Source organism: Pleurodeles waltl, chromosome 1_1 (genome assembly GCF_031143425.1).
Source record: "Pleurodeles waltl isolate 20211129_DDA chromosome 1_1, aPleWal1.hap1.20221129, whole genome shotgun sequence".
NCBI classification, from domain to species: Eukaryota; Metazoa; Chordata; class Amphibia; order Caudata; family Salamandridae; genus Pleurodeles; species Pleurodeles waltl.
Genome location: NC_090436.1, coordinates 255277987 through 255295803, shown reverse-complemented (window position 1 = coordinate 255295803; position 17817 = coordinate 255277987). Strand labels below are relative to the sequence as shown.

General features: G+C 43.8%; 1 protein-coding gene across 2 annotated transcripts in view; it reads left to right on the top strand.

The window, feature by feature from the left end:
• The window catches only part of PAIP1 (poly(A) binding protein interacting protein 1), a 456675-nt gene that overhangs the window by 256005 nt on the left and 182853 nt on the right, over positions 1 to 17817 (top strand). For both annotated transcript variants that reach the window (XM_069221533.1, XM_069221535.1), the window contains exon 7: positions 8659 to 8765. In XM_069221533.1, the coding sequence (XP_069077634.1) occupies positions 8659 to 8765 (107 nt within the window). The remainder of the gene's footprint in view (positions 1 to 8658; positions 8766 to 17817) is intronic.

Genomic DNA, 17817 nt, shown 5'->3' with positions numbered 1-17817 from the left:
ACATCAGAAGGCAGCAAATACATGTGTTCCCGTATCTAGACGACTGGCTAATCAAAACCAGTTCGCTCACACAATGCTTAAACCACACAAATCAAGTCATACAAACCCTCTACAGACTAGGGTTCACCGTCAACTTTGCAAAATCAAACATTCTGCCAAGCAAAGTACAGCAATATCTAGGAGCCATAATAGACACGACAAAAGGAGTAGCAACGCCAACTCCACAAAGGATCCACAATTTCAACAGAGTCATTCAACACATGTCTCCAAACCAAACAATACAAGCAAGAACAATACTACAGCTCCTAGGCATGATGTCCTCATGCATAGCCATTGTCCCAAACGCAAGACTGCACATGAGGCCCTTACAACAGTGCCTAGCCTCACAGTGGTCTCAAGCACAGGGTCACCTTCTAGATCTGGTGTTGCTAGACCGCCAAACTTACCTCTCGCTTCTATGGTGGAACAGTATAAATTTAAACATAGGGCGGCCTTTCCAAGACCCAGTGCCACAGTACGTAATAACAACAGATGCTTCCATGACAGGGTGGGGAGCACATCTCAATCAACACAACATAAGAGGACAATGGAACATACATCAAACAAAACTGCATATAAATCATCTAGAATTATTAGCAGTTTTTCAAGCACTAAAAGCTTTCCAACCAATCATAACCCACAAATACATCCTTGTCAAAACAGACAACATGACAACGATGTATTATCTAAACAAACAAGGAGGAACACATTCAACGCAGTTAAGCTTGTTAGCTCAAAAAATATGGAAGTGGGCAATCCACCATCAAATTGGTCTAATAGCACAGTTTATTCCGGGGATCCAGAATCAGCTGGCAGACAATCTCTCTCGAGATCACCAGCAAGTCCACGAATGGGAAATCCACCCACAGATTCTGAACACCTACTTCACACTCTGGGGAACACCACAAATAGACTTATTTGCAACAAAAGAGAACGCAAAATGCCAAAACTTCGCATCCAGATACCCACACAAGCAATCCCAAGGCAATGCCCTATGGATGAACTGGTCAGGAATATTTGCTTACGCTTTTCCTCCTCTCCCTCTCCTTCCTTACCTAGTAAACAAATTGAGTCAAAACAAACTCAAACTCATTTTAATAGCACCAACGTGGGCAAGACAACCCTGGTACACAACACTGCTAGATCTGTCTGTAGTACCACACATCAAACTGCCCAACAAACCAGATCTGTTAACGCAACACAACCAACAGATCAGACACCCGGACCCAGCATCGCTGAATCTAGCAATCTGGCTCCTGAAATCCTAGAATTCGGACACTTACAACTTAGCCAAGAGTGTATGGAAGTCATAAAGCAGGCCAGAAGGCCATCCACTAGACACTGCTACGCAAGTAAGTGGAAAAGATTTGTTTGGTACTGCCATCATAATCAGATACAACCACTAGACGCAACTCCAAAACATATAGTAAATTACTTGCTCCATTTACAAAAAGCAAAGCTAGCCTTCTCTTCTATTAAAATACACCTTGCAGCAATATCTGCATACCTGCAAACTACCTATTCAACTTCCTTGTATAGGATACCAGTTATCAAAGCATTCATAGAAGGGCTTAAAAGAATTATACCACCAAGAACACCACCTGTTCCTTCATGGGACCTAAACGTGGTTCTAACAAGACTCATGGGCCCACCTTTCGAACCCATGCACTCTTGCGGAATGCAATTCCTAACCTGGAAAGTTGCCTTTCTCATCGCCATTACATCTCTAAGAAGAGTAAGTGAAATTCAAGCGTTCACAACACAAGAGCCTTTTATACAAATACATAAAAATAAGGTCGTCCTACGACCTAATCCAAAATTTTTACCAAAAGTTATTTCACCATTCCATCTAAATCAAACGGTAGAACTACCAGTTTTTTTCCCACAGCCAGATTCTGTGGCTGAAAGAGCACTACATACATTAGATGTCAAAAGAGCATTAATGTACTACATTGACAGAACAAAAAACATCAGAAAAACTAAACAGCTATTTATTGCATTCCAAAAACCTCATGCAGGTAACCCAATATCAAAACAAGGTATAGCCAGATGGATAGTTAAATGCATCCAAATCTGCTACCTTAAAGCAAAAAGACAACTGCCCATTACTCCCAGGGCACATTCAACAAGGAAAAAAGGTGCTTCAATGGCCTTTTTAGGAAACATCCCAATGCAGGAAATATGTAAGGCAGCCACTTGGTCTACGCCTCACACATTCACCAAACACTACTGTATAGATGTGCTATCCGCACAACAAGCTACAGTAGGTCAAGCTGTATTAAGAACTCTATTTCAAACAACTTCTACTCCTACAGGCTAAACCACCGCTTATGGGGAACTAACTGCCTACTAGTCTATGCATACCATGTGTATCTACAGCGACAGATGCCATCGAACTGAAAATGTCACTTACCCAGTGTACATCTGTTCGTGGCATCAGTCGCTGAGATTCACATGGACCCACCCACCTCCCCGGAAGCCTGTAGCAGTTCAGAAGTTACCTTCAATTTTGTACATTTGTATAGATATTATTTAATCCTTTAATAGGTACATACTTACATTTTTCATTGCGCGGGCACTATTACTATAGTACAACTCCTACCTCACCCTCTGCGGGGAAAACAATCGAAGATGGAGTCGACGCCCATGCGCAATGAGCACAGAAGGAGGAGTCACTCGGTCCCGTGACTCGAAAACACTTCTTCGAAGAAAAACAACTTGTAACACTCCGACCCAACACCAGATGGCGAGCTCATGCATACCATGTGAATCTCAGCGACTGATGCCACGAACAGATGTACACTGGGTAAGTGACATTTTCATTTTCAATGTAAAAACCTATTGGCCTGGAGTTAAGTCTTTGAGTGTGTGTTCCTCATTTATTGCCTGTGTGTGTACAACAAATGCTTAACACTACCCTCTGATAAGCCTAATGCTCGACCACACTATCACAAAATAGAGCATTAGAATTATCTGCTTTTGCCACTATCTTACCTCTAAGGGGGAACCCTTGGACTCTGTGCACACTATTTCTTACTTTGAAATAGTATATACAGAGCCAACTTCCTACAGATGGGTTAGTAAAACGAAGAGAATTTCTTTGTTATAGATGTTATGTCTTTGGAACACTGTCTTTTTTGAGGTACTGGAGACTCCCATCTCGACGACGGAATGATCCAAGCATGTGAATCTATGAAAGATTCCAATAATGGAGAACTATAGTTACAGGTAAGTAACTTATTTTCTTCACAGATTGTTACTACACTAGATAGTTTTATCAGTAAAGCTGCAAGTTAGTGGAAAGGGTTTTGGACATTTCTTGGAAAGTTACTGTGAGTAGATTACAATATGTTACCACATCATGGTTTAGTAATATATTTACCAAAATTGAGTGTTTAAATAAACTGAGAAACACTTCTGCCCTGATGGCAATGTTGTTAGCAAACTAAAAGAAGTCCAGGGTTATGTGGGCTAGACGTCGGGTATCTGGGATTGATTCTTGTGATGCATGCAGCAAACTTTAGTCTACTTAATCAAACTAGAGTTTTTTTTGTACTGCAGAAATGATGAGCTCACATATTTGAAGGTACAACCATATGTGATAATAATGAAGAAAAAGGCGACTCTGTAAACCATTTGCCTAGGATCACACAATTTGAAACCAGTTTACGGGTCAAGTACATTACAGTTAGGTCGAGTAGATTATTTAAGTTACTCAGCCAGCAGGTCTAGTAACATTTCTATGATTTTTCAACACCTGATTATCCTATGGCGGAAAAACAAGTATGGCAAACAGGTACAGTACAGCGACTTAATGGACCAATCTCCTGGGCTTAAGGTAAGTACTAGCCAAGAGTCAGGACCACACCAACAGGTTACACCGGGCAGCACTGTGGATGCCAGATGCAGAGGTGTACTTTGGCTTCTGTTGCCCAATGTTAGTCAATGGGGATCGGTCCGGTGGATAAAGGGCTGCAAGTTTGAACAGGGAGTCCGGTAGAGGAGAACCAGCATGTGGTTTCAAGTCTTGAGATGCTCGGGCGTGAGGGGCGACAGGTGCAGATGTGTCCTGAGGTGTGTCTGGTTTTCTCCACTTGGAGCACTTCCGGTTGTGGGGCCGTGCAGTGGCAGGTGGCGTCGAAAAGAGTCCACAGTGAGCAAGTCCAAGGTGGGACCTTTCTCTGGAAGGCCACGTTAGCATAGTTGGCCCACTTCAACTCAGGCTAGACGGCACGGCTGCAGTGGTGCTTTTCGATGGTGGTTTGTTGTGTTCTGGAGTCCTCTCAGGTCCCTTGGGGTGCCTACAATATGCAGGGAAGCAACTCCGCTGCTCCAAGGTAGTTCATTGGTCTTTGTTGATGTGCAGGAGGCCTCCCAGGCTTTTGAAGGCACAGCAGCTTGACGAACAAGTCTACTTTGGTGGAAATCGGTAGGAACAGCAGGGCTGGGGCCTAGTCAGGTGCTTCTTCCTCAGTCTTTGCTCTCGAGTGTCCTTCCTCATAGGTCTGATTTCCTGGTGCCTGGGGCTCCCCTAAGTACTGAATTTAGGGGCGTTGGGGGAGTGTAGGGTAGTAGCCACTGGGATCACAATGTAGCTCCCCCTCACCCCCCCCATAACCCTGTCCCAGAGTACCTAATTCGGTCAACACCAAAATGACGGATCTTTAAATGTTGTGTTCACATCAGGCACCTCTCCGTAGGGGTGGGACTGACCTGAGGGGGGAATCATACCTCTTTGAATACTAAATTTACCACCTGTCCCAGGGCCAAACGGGCCCTGTGGCAGGGGGTTGGTTCCTCTTCTTTGAGTGAAGCCAGATGTGCATACCAAGAGCAGTGGACTTCTTTGAACCCCGCTGCCTTGGAATGCAGATTTGCAGGTCATTCTATTTGGAGGGGTGTATAAACACATCTCCCACAGCAGGCTTTGTGGCTGACCACCCAAGAGCAAAGACTCTCAGCATAGGAGGTCAGAAACATGTCTGGTAGTAGCAGACTGGCTAAAACTAGTCAGTCTGCACACTGGTAGTTGGTAGGTTTTCAGGGGGCACCACTAAGGTGCCTTCTGGGTGCATGTATTAATAAATCCATCACATGCATCGGTGCAGGTTTATGAATACGAGCTACTTGATCCCAAACATCCCTATTTTCAATTAAGCCATTGTGTAGCTGGGAAACCAGCAATGACCAGTGTTCAGCACATGTACTTAAAATGGCTTCCCTGTTCACTCACTATGTCTAAGAATACACAAAGAGATAGCAGCGGCATATCTTCTGTTGGAGATATGCCCTCACATGTAACATAATGCACCCTGTCTTAGGGCTACAAGGCCTGCTGTTGGGGTGACTTAAATATATTGCACACAGTGTTAGTGGACAAGGCACACGGACTGTGTGCATGTTGTGTTTTCACTTTTAGCTGCACCAAGACACGCATCCTGCATTGGCAGTCTGCATGTACTAAGTGAGTGGTCCCTGAGGGTGGCACAATACATGCTGAAGCCTTGGTGACCCTCTTTGGCACCCATGACCTAGGGATTCACAGTGGGCAAAGGTATTGCCAATTCAGGAACAGTTGCACAGTTTTAGGGAAAGACATCTAGCACTGGGGACCTGTTTAGTTGGAACCAGTTGCACTTTAAGGCAAAAAAGTGGAGGTGACCAAGTCAAAAAGGGTCATTTTCCTAGAAACGTTTCTCCTGAAAATGCAGTTGTAGCCAGGGAAATTAGTTAGTTTATTGAAGGTCCTTTCTAGTCCAAAAACAAAATGGGAGTAGGGTGGACATGACACTGTATTCCAGACCCGAGGGTACTCAGCAAGTTTATAAAGAAATAATCCTTCAGAATGTGTTTGTTCTTTGAATACTGCTGTAGATTAGTGACTGGTAGTTCTTAGTGTCGCTCGACCTGAAAGATGCCTATTTTTTTACTCAATTCACCCCAAGCACAAGTACTTTTTCAGATTTATGGAAATGACCAGCGCTTTAAGTTAAAGGAATTATATATTGGTTGGCGTTTCACCCCAGCCCTACCCCTAGAGTCTTCACCAAATGTCTGGCTCCAGTGACTGCACATCTGCAGTGGAAAGGAGTCAGACAACTGGCTCATCAAGGGCCTATAATCCAGATGCACAAATTAAGTGATTCATTTCACCATATAACTACAAATTGAGCAAGGTCTGATTATAAACAGAAGAAAAACAATACTAACTCAAAAGCACCAGGTAATATTCCTAGGGGCTCGCATCTGCACGCTCGTCCACACAGCATGTCTATCAAAAGTAAGGCACAGCAAGCTGATGTTGGCAAAAGAACTTGGCGAACCCTTATAGTTCTTAGATACAAGACATGTTGCATAATGTCCTCTTGCAGTACTGTCTTCAAATGTGTTGTTTGCAAAAGAGACTGGATTTACAGTGGCATTGGGATGACATTTCTTTGACTTTCAAAGCAAACCAAGCACTTGCCTGGTGGCTGATCTGCCAACATTTTTCCAGGTTGGAAACTTCCTTGCTGATCCCCCATACCACCTGACAATTGATTTGTTCCTCTGTCACTTCAGATCCTTTTTTAAAAATCTTTTTACCTATGGGTTTTGGTAGACAGAAATGCATCTTCACGCCAGGATCTTGGAGTTGAGGAAGGTGAGATTGGTCCTGAAAGCTTTGCTACTCCAGTTTGCCAACCAGTGAGTTTCCATAAGGGCAGACAACATGGCAACCCTTTATTAATTGAAGAGGTTAGTTAGACCAAATTCACACGTTCTGTCACAGGAAAGACACAATCTTTGGCATTGGGTTCTTCTCCACATCATCGAGCTGACAGTGGAGGATGTCGCAAACCTACGAAATGCCAGGGAGAATACCTTGAGTTGGTGCAGTTGGGACTACCGTGAGTGGGAGTTCAACATGAATGAAGGGCAGCTAATCTCCAACAGATGAGGTGTACCCTCTTCACCTGTTCACTACTCCAGACAATGCTAAATTCCCACTTTATCTAAGCAGGTGGTACTTTCCACGGACTCAAGGGAAAGCCTTTATGATTTCCTGGTCTGGGATTTGTGTGTGCCTTTCACGCAACCCCCCTCATCCTGAGAGGTCTACAAAAACTAAAGAAAAGAATCCTGAAAACCCAAGTTTCGGCCAATCAGTTATGATACACAGACCTGTGGGAGCTGTCCGTGGAACCTTTCTTGCCAACCAGCAAGCACATTCAGGTTCTGCAACAGAATGTCTGATCTCTCCACTTGACTACATGGCTGCTATAGACCTGGAATTAGATCCCTTAACATCCAACCTGACTGTCGAAATAACCTAATGGTGATGAGAGCGTGTTAAAAAAGATATACTCTTTGAATAGGAAAGGTTGTGTATATGGGAGGCAGCTCACAATCTGGAACCTTTAACCATGCATCCTCACAATATCTTTCCTTACCTTCTACATCTGCGACAGTCTGTATTTAAATGGTCTTCCATCTGTGTTCACCTGTCCACAATCTTCAGCTACATTACAACTCCTTCATTTCTTTTTCCACCAGAGTTAGGAATTATGAATAGTTGTAACCTGCACTTAGCCACCGGTAGCCAAGCAATTACCTGACTGGTGATTAAGTACCTTCCTGCAGGCACTAATGAGAAGTCCACTCGGACCAATTCACAAATGTACTATGTAAGTGTGGTCATTGAAAACGGTCATTTCGCGGCTAGGACAAAGACTTTTGGAGACCAAGGTGATTTCTACATCCGATGGCAATACTAACAAAAGCTGTGCCTTATCAAGGCAGGGTTATAGTCCATTGAATTTCACAATAATAGAATTCTGCTATAGGAAGTCCATCAGACAGCTCAGAAGCAACATACAAGCTCACTCCATCAGACATAGCAGTCACAGCTATGCTGTGCTGCCTATTTGTTTTTAACTCACAACTTTGAAGCATTATTTGCTCAGCTGCCAGAAGACATTGGACACAGCAGTTAGTTGAGATGCATTTTGCACCCTTTTTAACTAATGTAAGCTCAATTACTGCCTCTTTATCTGCCTCTTTATCATGTGTATTTCACGGTTACTGCTAGGTAGTTACTCTTAAAGCCTGCGAATCTGATCAAATTTTGGACAAGAAAGTTACTTACGTGCTATCTTTTTTAGATTCAGTGCAACCTGCCCACTTCCCCAGTCATCAAATTTTTATACTTAATGAATATGTATTGGATGTGTAAATTTGATCAGCTCATCCTCTATGAAGAGTTTGAGTTGATAGCGTCATTAACCATATTTTGTGGGGCCTAATGAGGTGAATCCGCTGCCTATCGTTGTTTTCACTGTTACCTCACTGTACATAGATAATTGTGTTAAAATTGACCACCAAGAGATCTGGTGCTTGCCGGCATAATACTCAAGCTTGTGAATCTATAAAAGATAGCAAAGTTAGCAATTTATACTCATGTAAAAGTACCTTTTAAGTATTTTTCTTTCTCCCAGCTACCATCAGAGGGGTTAGTTTTAAGGGTTGCGTTGATATAAAATGTTCGTAAATCTGTAGGATGGGCTTGATGGAGTTAGCCCAACCAGTAAACAAACATCTACTTGTCTTTGCTTATCTGCTGAATTCTTATATTTTTAGTTGACTGGATCAGTTTTGGAAGACACTTGGAAAGAAAAAGGGAAAACTAATATGGACGAAATAATTCAAAGAATGGAAAATGTTGTGTTAGATGCAAACTGCAGCAGGTGAGATGTAAAATGTATAGTTGATTTCCTTTTCATTTCTTTTTTTTTCCACAAATCTGTTTATTGGCATTTTATCACAACAATACAACTTAGTTATAAACCACTGACATTTAAACATATTGTCTTGTGTAGCTTCGCTTCAACTGAATAACCACACGGCTGGAAAATGACAAGTCAGTGCAACAGATCAGGTGACATGACTAATGTTAGTTCAGATGCTTGGCTCGTCCTCTAAACCATCTACAAATTGGGCTCCACATCACACTTTTATCCGGATTACCCCACTGGTACTAACATGACTTGCAGCTGTGGTCTGAGTGGATAGGAAGCAGCTAAGAGCCATTTAGTGAGTGCATCACAAGACAACACCAATCATTGCACCAGTACTCCCATTACATGATTTGCAGCTCAAATGTCAGTGTAGAGAGGGCAGATGATATAAACATTTTAAAGAACAAACCATACAAACAATAACAACTGCTGGTTACTGGACATCCATACAATTAAGTCCCATATAATCACCCCCCGGTCGGGCTGAGGACTAATCTGCAGCAATCCGGTATTCTGGTAGAGGGGCTGAGCCGGGCACCCAATCCAGCAAACTGTGCCTTTTCGACTTCCAGCACTGCATAAAATCACGCAAATTCACACACGCACTCCCCCAACACAGCGCACCACGCCTTTAACTGGGTCTCATTCGTGCTAGACCGACTCCCCCTCCTCTGGGTCCCCACTTGTGTGTGTATTTTATAAATTAAAGCAGTGGAGTAACAAACACATTGTTTGTTTATGGTTCTATTTTTCCATTTGTCCTCCAAAGGCATTTTGTGTCTTTAGCTAATATTTTAAGCTGATTTTTTAAAAGTTTCTGTAGCATTTGGTCGAGTCACATGCTGGTAAATATTCTCCTGGCTTAACAACATGACACATAAATGGCATTATTCACTGTATTTGTCCAATTATGTTCCGGCATGGGTATGCAATATAGATTAATTTTCACTAGCTTGTGCTGAGTCCTTGACTCTGACTACAAAAATAGAAATTCTGGAGTACACTGTTTTGATTAGAAATTGTATCAGAACTGCTAGGTTTTAATATATCTAATCAAATCCATGCAAATAAACATTTTAAGATGTGACTTGATAAAAAAGAATACTTTTCTAAAGAAATACTCAAGTTTGACACATATTCGTTATAGGCCCTAGTGTGGTGTGGCCCCTGTAAACTGAAATTAATTGTCTCTGTACTTGTATTTAGTCGGATACCATGTATTGTATGTATTTGATCTGGACGGGGACACTATATTGATAGTGGAAGGAGGCAGGAAGACATATTTGGCCATGGGCTGAGATAACCCAAGGGAGGTGGTTGGCAGGACAGGATAACAGTTATTTTTAATCTGCAGCACAGGATGTGGAACTGTTTGAAATGTTGGCAATGACACTATTACGCCTGTGCTGTTGATCTAAACAGATGAAGAGAATTTGGGAGCCATGCAGAAGATGTAATGGAGTTCCAAGTGACATTCTTGACAACTCGTTCTTCTGCTTCACTCACAATACCGTTATTGACTGCTTAAGATCAATGACTGTCATCAGAAAACAGGCTTCCGTCACGGGGATATAAACTGATATTAAACCTAACCTTTCAAAAGGACGCAAAGTATAAACTTGTAATTTTGATCCCCAGACCGTCTGTGTGTACTCATCAAAATTTTTTTTTTGTTAAAAGGCAGTTAAGGTTTCTGCTGCTGCTCACAACACTATAAAACAGTGGTTCCTAACCTGTGGTCCAGGGACCCCTGGGGGTCTGCAAAGCCTCCTCACGGGGTCCGTGACTGCTTAGAAAATTACATAATAACAGATTAATAAAGTGAACATAAATAAGGTGTCTAAAAGTACAATTGAAAATTTTTAAATGTACTGTCAATGTCAAGGAATCTGAAACTGGAGTCTAAAAATTAAATTAGTATCCTCAGATTGAATCATGGGAGCAGTGCAGGTGCATCAGGCAGAATATAGTATGGGCAATGTGTGGCTTCAATTGAATTTAGAAAAGCTCCAACCTTCCTATTAAGATTATTTTGTTATTTATATTTGTTTGAAAATTAAATACAATTTTATCATTTGTGTATGTGTTTGATGAATGCTCGTTTTTGTATTTTTGTGGATTGTTTACATTTCAAATCATTGACAATATTTAGGCTGAGGTCCCCGCGTTCCAGTTAGAACTCAGTGGGTAGGGGGTCCCAGATTTCGGTAATGATTCAGTGGGGGTCCCCGAGCTCCAGTAATGATAAAGTGGGGATCCACAGAAGTCATAAATTGAGAACCACTGCTATAAAGTATGTTTTAAAAAGTCTATAATTCAGTTAAAAACCACAGCTGAAGTGTAGTTGTGGTCTGGAGAAAAAAACAAAAAACATCCTTGAAATTAGCTTATGGTTAGCTTCACAAACCATAACTTGCATCCTCACCATGAAAACCATAATGTGTGTACTAGACGCAGCACACAGCCTAACAAACAATGTGAGAAACAACACAAAAACAGTTAAATTTCCTTGTTTGGAGAAGTGTTGTTGTTTATTAAGTTGTACTCAGACACCACTAAGTCTGATTACAGATCCAACCACAGCACGTAAACTGCCTTCATTGCCACCACGGATAACATCCGCATGACTCTGAACGGTGTAAACACCAAAAGCCCTCATCCTCCTGTACCTCTCTGCAGCATTAGGCAGGGTATCCTACCCCACTCTTATCCAACGCCTACATGACATCAGAATGCTCCACTTGTTCCCAATACACAGAGAAGCATAATTCAAACTCCTCACCCACATTTTCAATGCGCTACATAACACTGGCCCAGCATACCCCAACAATCTCATCTGCTTTGACCAATTTTCCACACACCTCAGCTCGTCTGGACTCCTATTGCATACATCATATGAATAAAGAAAAAGAGATCTTGGAGTCGAGCCTTCTCCTAAATATCTCCTAAACAGTGGAACAACCTGGCACTACACATAAGAGCCTCCTCCTTACTGTTTGAATTCTGCAAGAAGCTGAATACCTGGCTTTTCGAGTAGTCCCACTGGACCTAATACTTGGCTGGACTCACACCTGCTCAGCGCCAGGATACTCTCCCAGGAGATATTGCACTCTACAAATCTGCATAACATAACAGGTCGCATTTTGCTGGTGATAGCAGGGCACCTTCAGCTTCATTTAACAGTTTATTCAGTTAATTTTGATGTGAATCTACATCAGTCTTGTATTAAAGCAACACCTGCAATGCACAGTCAGAGGCAAGGTTCTGCATTCAGTCCTCTCCATCGATCAACAACTGCTGCTTATGGTTACACACCACGTTTTGCACTAGACTTCGTGGGGGCACCCAAATTAGTACGCCATGCGTCCTTGGGCCTTGCACAGTCTGGGTTATGTTAGGTCCTCCGTCAAACCCTCTGCAAGAGGCCAGACCTCCTTGCATGTTTTCAGTGTGAATGTTTATTAAGTATTCCTTTTTATTCTCCCTAAAAAGTTTCTATACACTTGTATTTTTTACAATCTGCAGACAATCTGGTCTGTAGCTGCCTTCTTAAATCTTGCTAGTACCCATAGTGGTGCATCTGCAGCGAATAGGCCCTCTAATGTAATCTTCATTTTTTATTGTTGCCATTGCATGGCCACTAAGAGTGCCAGTCACTCTACTATTCCCTACTGGTGTTCCTTGAAACAATACCTGCCTTAGAACCACCTTGGAATGAAAGCCTGCCTTCAGGCTCTTGTCTTTATTCTCATTGCCTTCAAATTACCCTACAGTATACTGCATCTACACAACTAGGTATTATCTCTCTATATCCGGAATCACCTGACCCATACCGTCGCGACCCATTCTCATTATATCAAACATTACTCTTACCTCCACACAACAGTTAAATTAGCTACTTGTCTGTTTCGAAAATAGTTATTTGACAGCCTGCACATGCAGCTCTGTTAATATGTGTGTTCATCTGTGCAAGGCTATTTTTTTTGGCCAGAACTGAACCACTGATGAGAGTGGCAGCATAATCCAGAAATCAACTGATTTCTTTGAGTTCTCAATTTCAATGTCTATATTTAATTGTTGGCTTTACTCTACATTATTTGTAACTCATATTCCTAATTATTGAAAAGCTCCAGAACCCACAAATCTCAACAAGTTGTTACATCACTCCCAGCACAAAGGGAGCTGTGGTTATCGTGTCTCTACACTCACCAGTGCATAATCTCAATACATTTAGTTAATATGATCCGTAAGTCCTCTCTGTAATTCCTGCCCTATCAAAGTTTGGCTTCATTTGTTGGCTAGTAGTTCTATAGACAGAGGAAATAATAAAGGTGATAATGGGCATCCTTGCCTGTTGAGCATGACCTGTCCTGTAGGTCAGATTTTGTATGAAAAGTGCACACCCATGCCAGAGGTTTTGTTTTCCCTAATTGTACTTAGCAGAGAAATCATAGTTCATCATTCTTAACACCTATCATAAACATGACCTTTAAGTGGTATTGAATAGTTTGTCTGCTATTATGACGGCGCATATCTTTCATTAGTACAAGAGGTGTCTACCATAGCAAGTCTTCTCAGATTATGTGTTGTATTTCTGTTTGGCACAAAGGAACATTGAAATATGTTCATAAGTGCTTGATTTACCTTTTGGAGTCTCGAGACTGAAGTTTTACCCAACACCTAGTAGTCAACATTAAACATAGAATATGTTCTTTTATTTTTAACATCTCATGTATTTTTGTTAAGTTTAAGTATTAGGACTGTCCTAGCTTTCAACAATGAAGGCAGACATCTCAAGTCATCTGCCGTCTTAATCATTGTCAGCGGTTCTTCTAAAAGTGTATGGCCATAGGTGTTGTATGCCAGTTTAGACTCTAGATGGTCATATTAAATTCTGTCATGGGTATCGCTTTCTCAGTTAAGTCCATGGTCACCTGTGAGTTGGGGGGAGGACACAGTCCCTCAAAATCCCTCCAGTAAAGCTGCGCATTGCTTGAATGTGTGCTAATAACTCATCTCTATCCCTGACAGACCTATTGATAGATGAAGTAGTTTCCATTTTTAGTAATCTGCCAGATTTGTCCCCTTTGTCCTCACTGTGTATCAGCAGCCTGTATCTGATGGAGACATCTAGTTGCAGATTCTTTACCTTAGGATTTCCCTCGGGCGTCAGTCTCATTGAGCAGTACCCCTACATGCCGCTAGGTGGAGTCTATTGACTCTGCGTCCATCGTCTGTGCCGGATATGACATTGCGGGTCCTATCCAATAGCCCCATCTCGGCACACTGACATAATTTATTTTCTTTCTGCCCCAGCGAGCGCTAATCCAAAGAGAGCTACCCCGAGTCAATTGTTGATTGTTTTTCTCTCAACTTTTTGTTGAAGTTTTTTCGAGTTGTTTAACTCTTGGTGCGACTCTGATGTCATCAAGGAAGACCTGGTTCAAGCCCTGCAGATCCTGTCATAGGACGATATTCGCGACTGATCCGCATCTCGTGTGTCTTTGGTGTGTGGAGCGTGACCATGACACAGTCGTTCTCAGAGTGTCGAGCCATGCATCCGAGGGCTTTGAGAGAGCGTTCCCTGAAGCTGATGGTGGCCCAAACCTCAACTCCACCCAAGTCAAGGTCCCAGTCAAGAGGAAGGTCCGGGAGTGGTCGCAGAGTCCTCCATTGTTGTCTTTCCACTCCCAAGTCCTTGATACGATTTGTTAAGTCGAGGCACAAAAAGAGCAAGGAGTCGAAGCATTCTATAACATCTCCTCTTTCGTTGACCAATGAAGGAGCGTTGGCGCTCTACGCCTCATTCTGAGGAACCTGTGTCTAGGCTGGTTCAGTGCCTCCCTGAGTTTATGGGAGCCAAAGGGACCCCTGCCCAACTTTGTGAATTTTATAAGGCCAAACACCTCATTTTTGGGTAGCCCGACTCCACTGGAGTGCCTTTGGGCCCTCTGGACTTCGAAAGACACCTTCAGGTTCCCCGCCGGCAGCACAGAAAAGCACCCATGGATCCTAGTGCGGATCACGACTGGCGTCAGTCATGCCATACAACCTTCCCCAACCCTGGTCCTGGCGTCTACGCTCCCTGCGCTGCCCACGGACGGAGCCATCCCCATTCTCATTGCGGACTGACACAGAGCTGAATAGGCGTCATACAACACACTCCGGCCACAGCAGGAGCCTTGCCTCCTATGTCAGATTCTGAGCCCCTTTTTAAAGGGTAGGTTATGGTGAGGAATGGGAGGGGTCCCTGGACCCTTTAGAATACCATCTCCAGGAAGAACAAACACCTATGGACTGGCGTAACAACTTGGGTGAAGCCAGCAGACTGGATTCTTCTCCAGATACTCGCATGCTTTCTCCCCCTACTGTGACTATGAAGGAGGGAGCTTCATGTTCAATGATGGTGTGACGAGCAGTAGAGGCCCTGGACCTTGAGCTGCCTTAGATGGCAGTTAGAACTAACCTCCTGACAGAGGTGCTTTAACATGGAGTTTCATCCTCCAACCCCCTGCTCCTGTTTAATGAAGACCTTACAGATGTCCTACTTGGTACGTGATCCAAAGCCAGCATAGGGGCTTCTGTGGAGATGACAATTACCCTCCACCATTGCCCTGCTCTGGGCGACCCAAGTTTTGCAACCCTAGTTTTCTGACGCAACAGCCCACCCCTGAGAGCTTTCTTATTCTAGCCTCCACTTTCCAATGTGAGCTTCCTTCCGCACCCCCAAATAGAGAATCTGAAAGGCTGGATACATTTGGGAAGATGGTGTTTTCTTCCAACAGACTTGCATTGCAGTCCGTGAACACCACATGCATTATGGGCTGTTCTTCCCACACGCTGTGGGATGTGGTTGCGCAAGTGCTTCCACTAGCCCCAGAGGAGGCCAGGGCTCGCTGGACATGACCAACTCACTGGGCAGAGTAGTTTTGTCGACAGTGGTCCTGAGGCGCCACACCTGGTGGAGGACGTCTGGCTTTTCGGGGGATGTTCAAGCCAATCTGATGGACATGCCGTTTGATGGCACTGTCTCTTTTGAGACAAGGCAGACTCAGTGTTTAAACGGTTCAAGGATTCTCGTGCAACGGCCTGGCCCTTGGACATCATGGTGGCACCTTGTCCCCCTCTGTCTGCCCTTTGCCTGTTTCGTGGCTACGGAAGAGGAGCCCGCTCGCATCCGTTTCTGTCCAGTCACTCTGCGGCGCATGCTGCCCAGCTTCTGTGTGGGTGGGGATATGGGATCCACCGACCTCGTATATCAGGGAGCCAGTGGTCTGACTCTGAGGCTGCTGGGCCTCATGGCCTCCTGCATCGCGCTAGTGACACATGCCAGATGGCATATGTGGGCTCTGCAGTGGGACCTGAAGCTCCAGTGGGCACAGCATCGGGGAAATCGCTCCGACATGGGCCTGATCTTGGAGGGAACTGTGCGGGATCTGCAGTTGTGGTTAACAAGCCTTGATTGCATCAGAGTCAGATCCCTCTCCCTTCCCCAACCAGATCTGACAGTAGTGACAGATGTGTCGCTTCTGGGATGGGGGTGGCCATCTGGGAGAGGTGGAGATCAAGACATTATGTCGATCAAGACATTGTGTCTCCAGCAGAGTCCGGACTCCACATCACCTTGTTGGATCTCCGGGCTATCTTGCTGACATTGAAAGCATTTCTTCCCTCAGGCGAAAATTAGAGCAGATGAGCACAGACAACACCACCACCATGTGGTACTGCAACGAGCACGATGGGTGGGGTTTTGACCATTTGTTATGAGGCCGAGTTCATCTGTCCTTGGCTGGAACACCAGGGCATATCCCTGGTGGTTCAACATAAGGCGGGGCTCTCTGACGATCAGAGCAGACACACTCAGCCGACAATGTTTAGTTGATCACAAATGGCATCTCCATCCGGAGGTGGCGCAAGTCTCTTTAAGCAGTAGGGAGAGCCTTTGTTAGTTACTCCAGTATTGGAACTTTCATAGATTCACATGCTTGAATCCTTCCCCGTCGTCGAGATGGGAGTCCCCGGTGTAATACAGAAGCTATGCCCAATTGCATATTAAGCATTAAATGCATTAGGTCTTTAACTTAGAAACGCATTACAGTCATTTTGTAAAAAAGGACCGAACTCAAAAGACAACCAATCAGATCCCACCAGCCTGTAGAACCCTCCTGTGAGGAGCCGAGTTCCCTCAGATTTTCCACCGCACGTTGTGCTTAGGAGTCTCCCCTGAGCTCTGCTCAGTTTTTTTTTCTCTCAGACATCCTTTCTGAGAAGATTTGGATTTCTTTTTCTCTTCAGAACTTCTTAAAAGTGGGTGTTTCAACCTGGCAAACATGTCGTAGACACCTAGAAAAGGGCTTTTTAGAGCCTGTGCTACCTGCATGAAGAAAAGACTGCATGTGGATGACCAGCATAAGGACTGCATATATTGTCTATAGCCTATCCATAAGACTAGAGACTGCAAGGTATGTAGGACCTTTTCTACTAAAACTCTGAAAGACAGAGAGGGTTGCCTTCTACTTTGGCTACAAAAACTAAAATCCAGAGAAAGTCCAGTGTCTGATGAGGACAGTGCCTTTTCTTCTGTGTCTGTCTTAAAAACACCTGTGAAGAGACAGGCTGAAGATATTTCAGGGGAACCACCAAAAAAGACTTCCAAGAAATCATCTGAGGTGTCCTTAAAAATATGTAGCCCATCAAAGAAGGGGAAATCAAAGGCTTCAGATTTGAGATCTAAAAAGAAAGATCTCTCAGCCTTCAACACCACCATTCAAGTTAAAGCATACCTTCAAAAAACCAGTCTCTGCACTGTCGATGGGATCATCATCAACGCTAGCTCATGCCTTAACGCTGACATCTACTGTCATCACAATGTCTGTCAGTGGCAACAACTGAAGCTTCGTCAACAGTGTGGTCATCCTCGTTGATGGCACGCCCCATCTCTTCGCCGTTGCAGTAATCTTCGTCGATGTGACGTACCTTGTCCGTCTACGCTTCCGTCGAA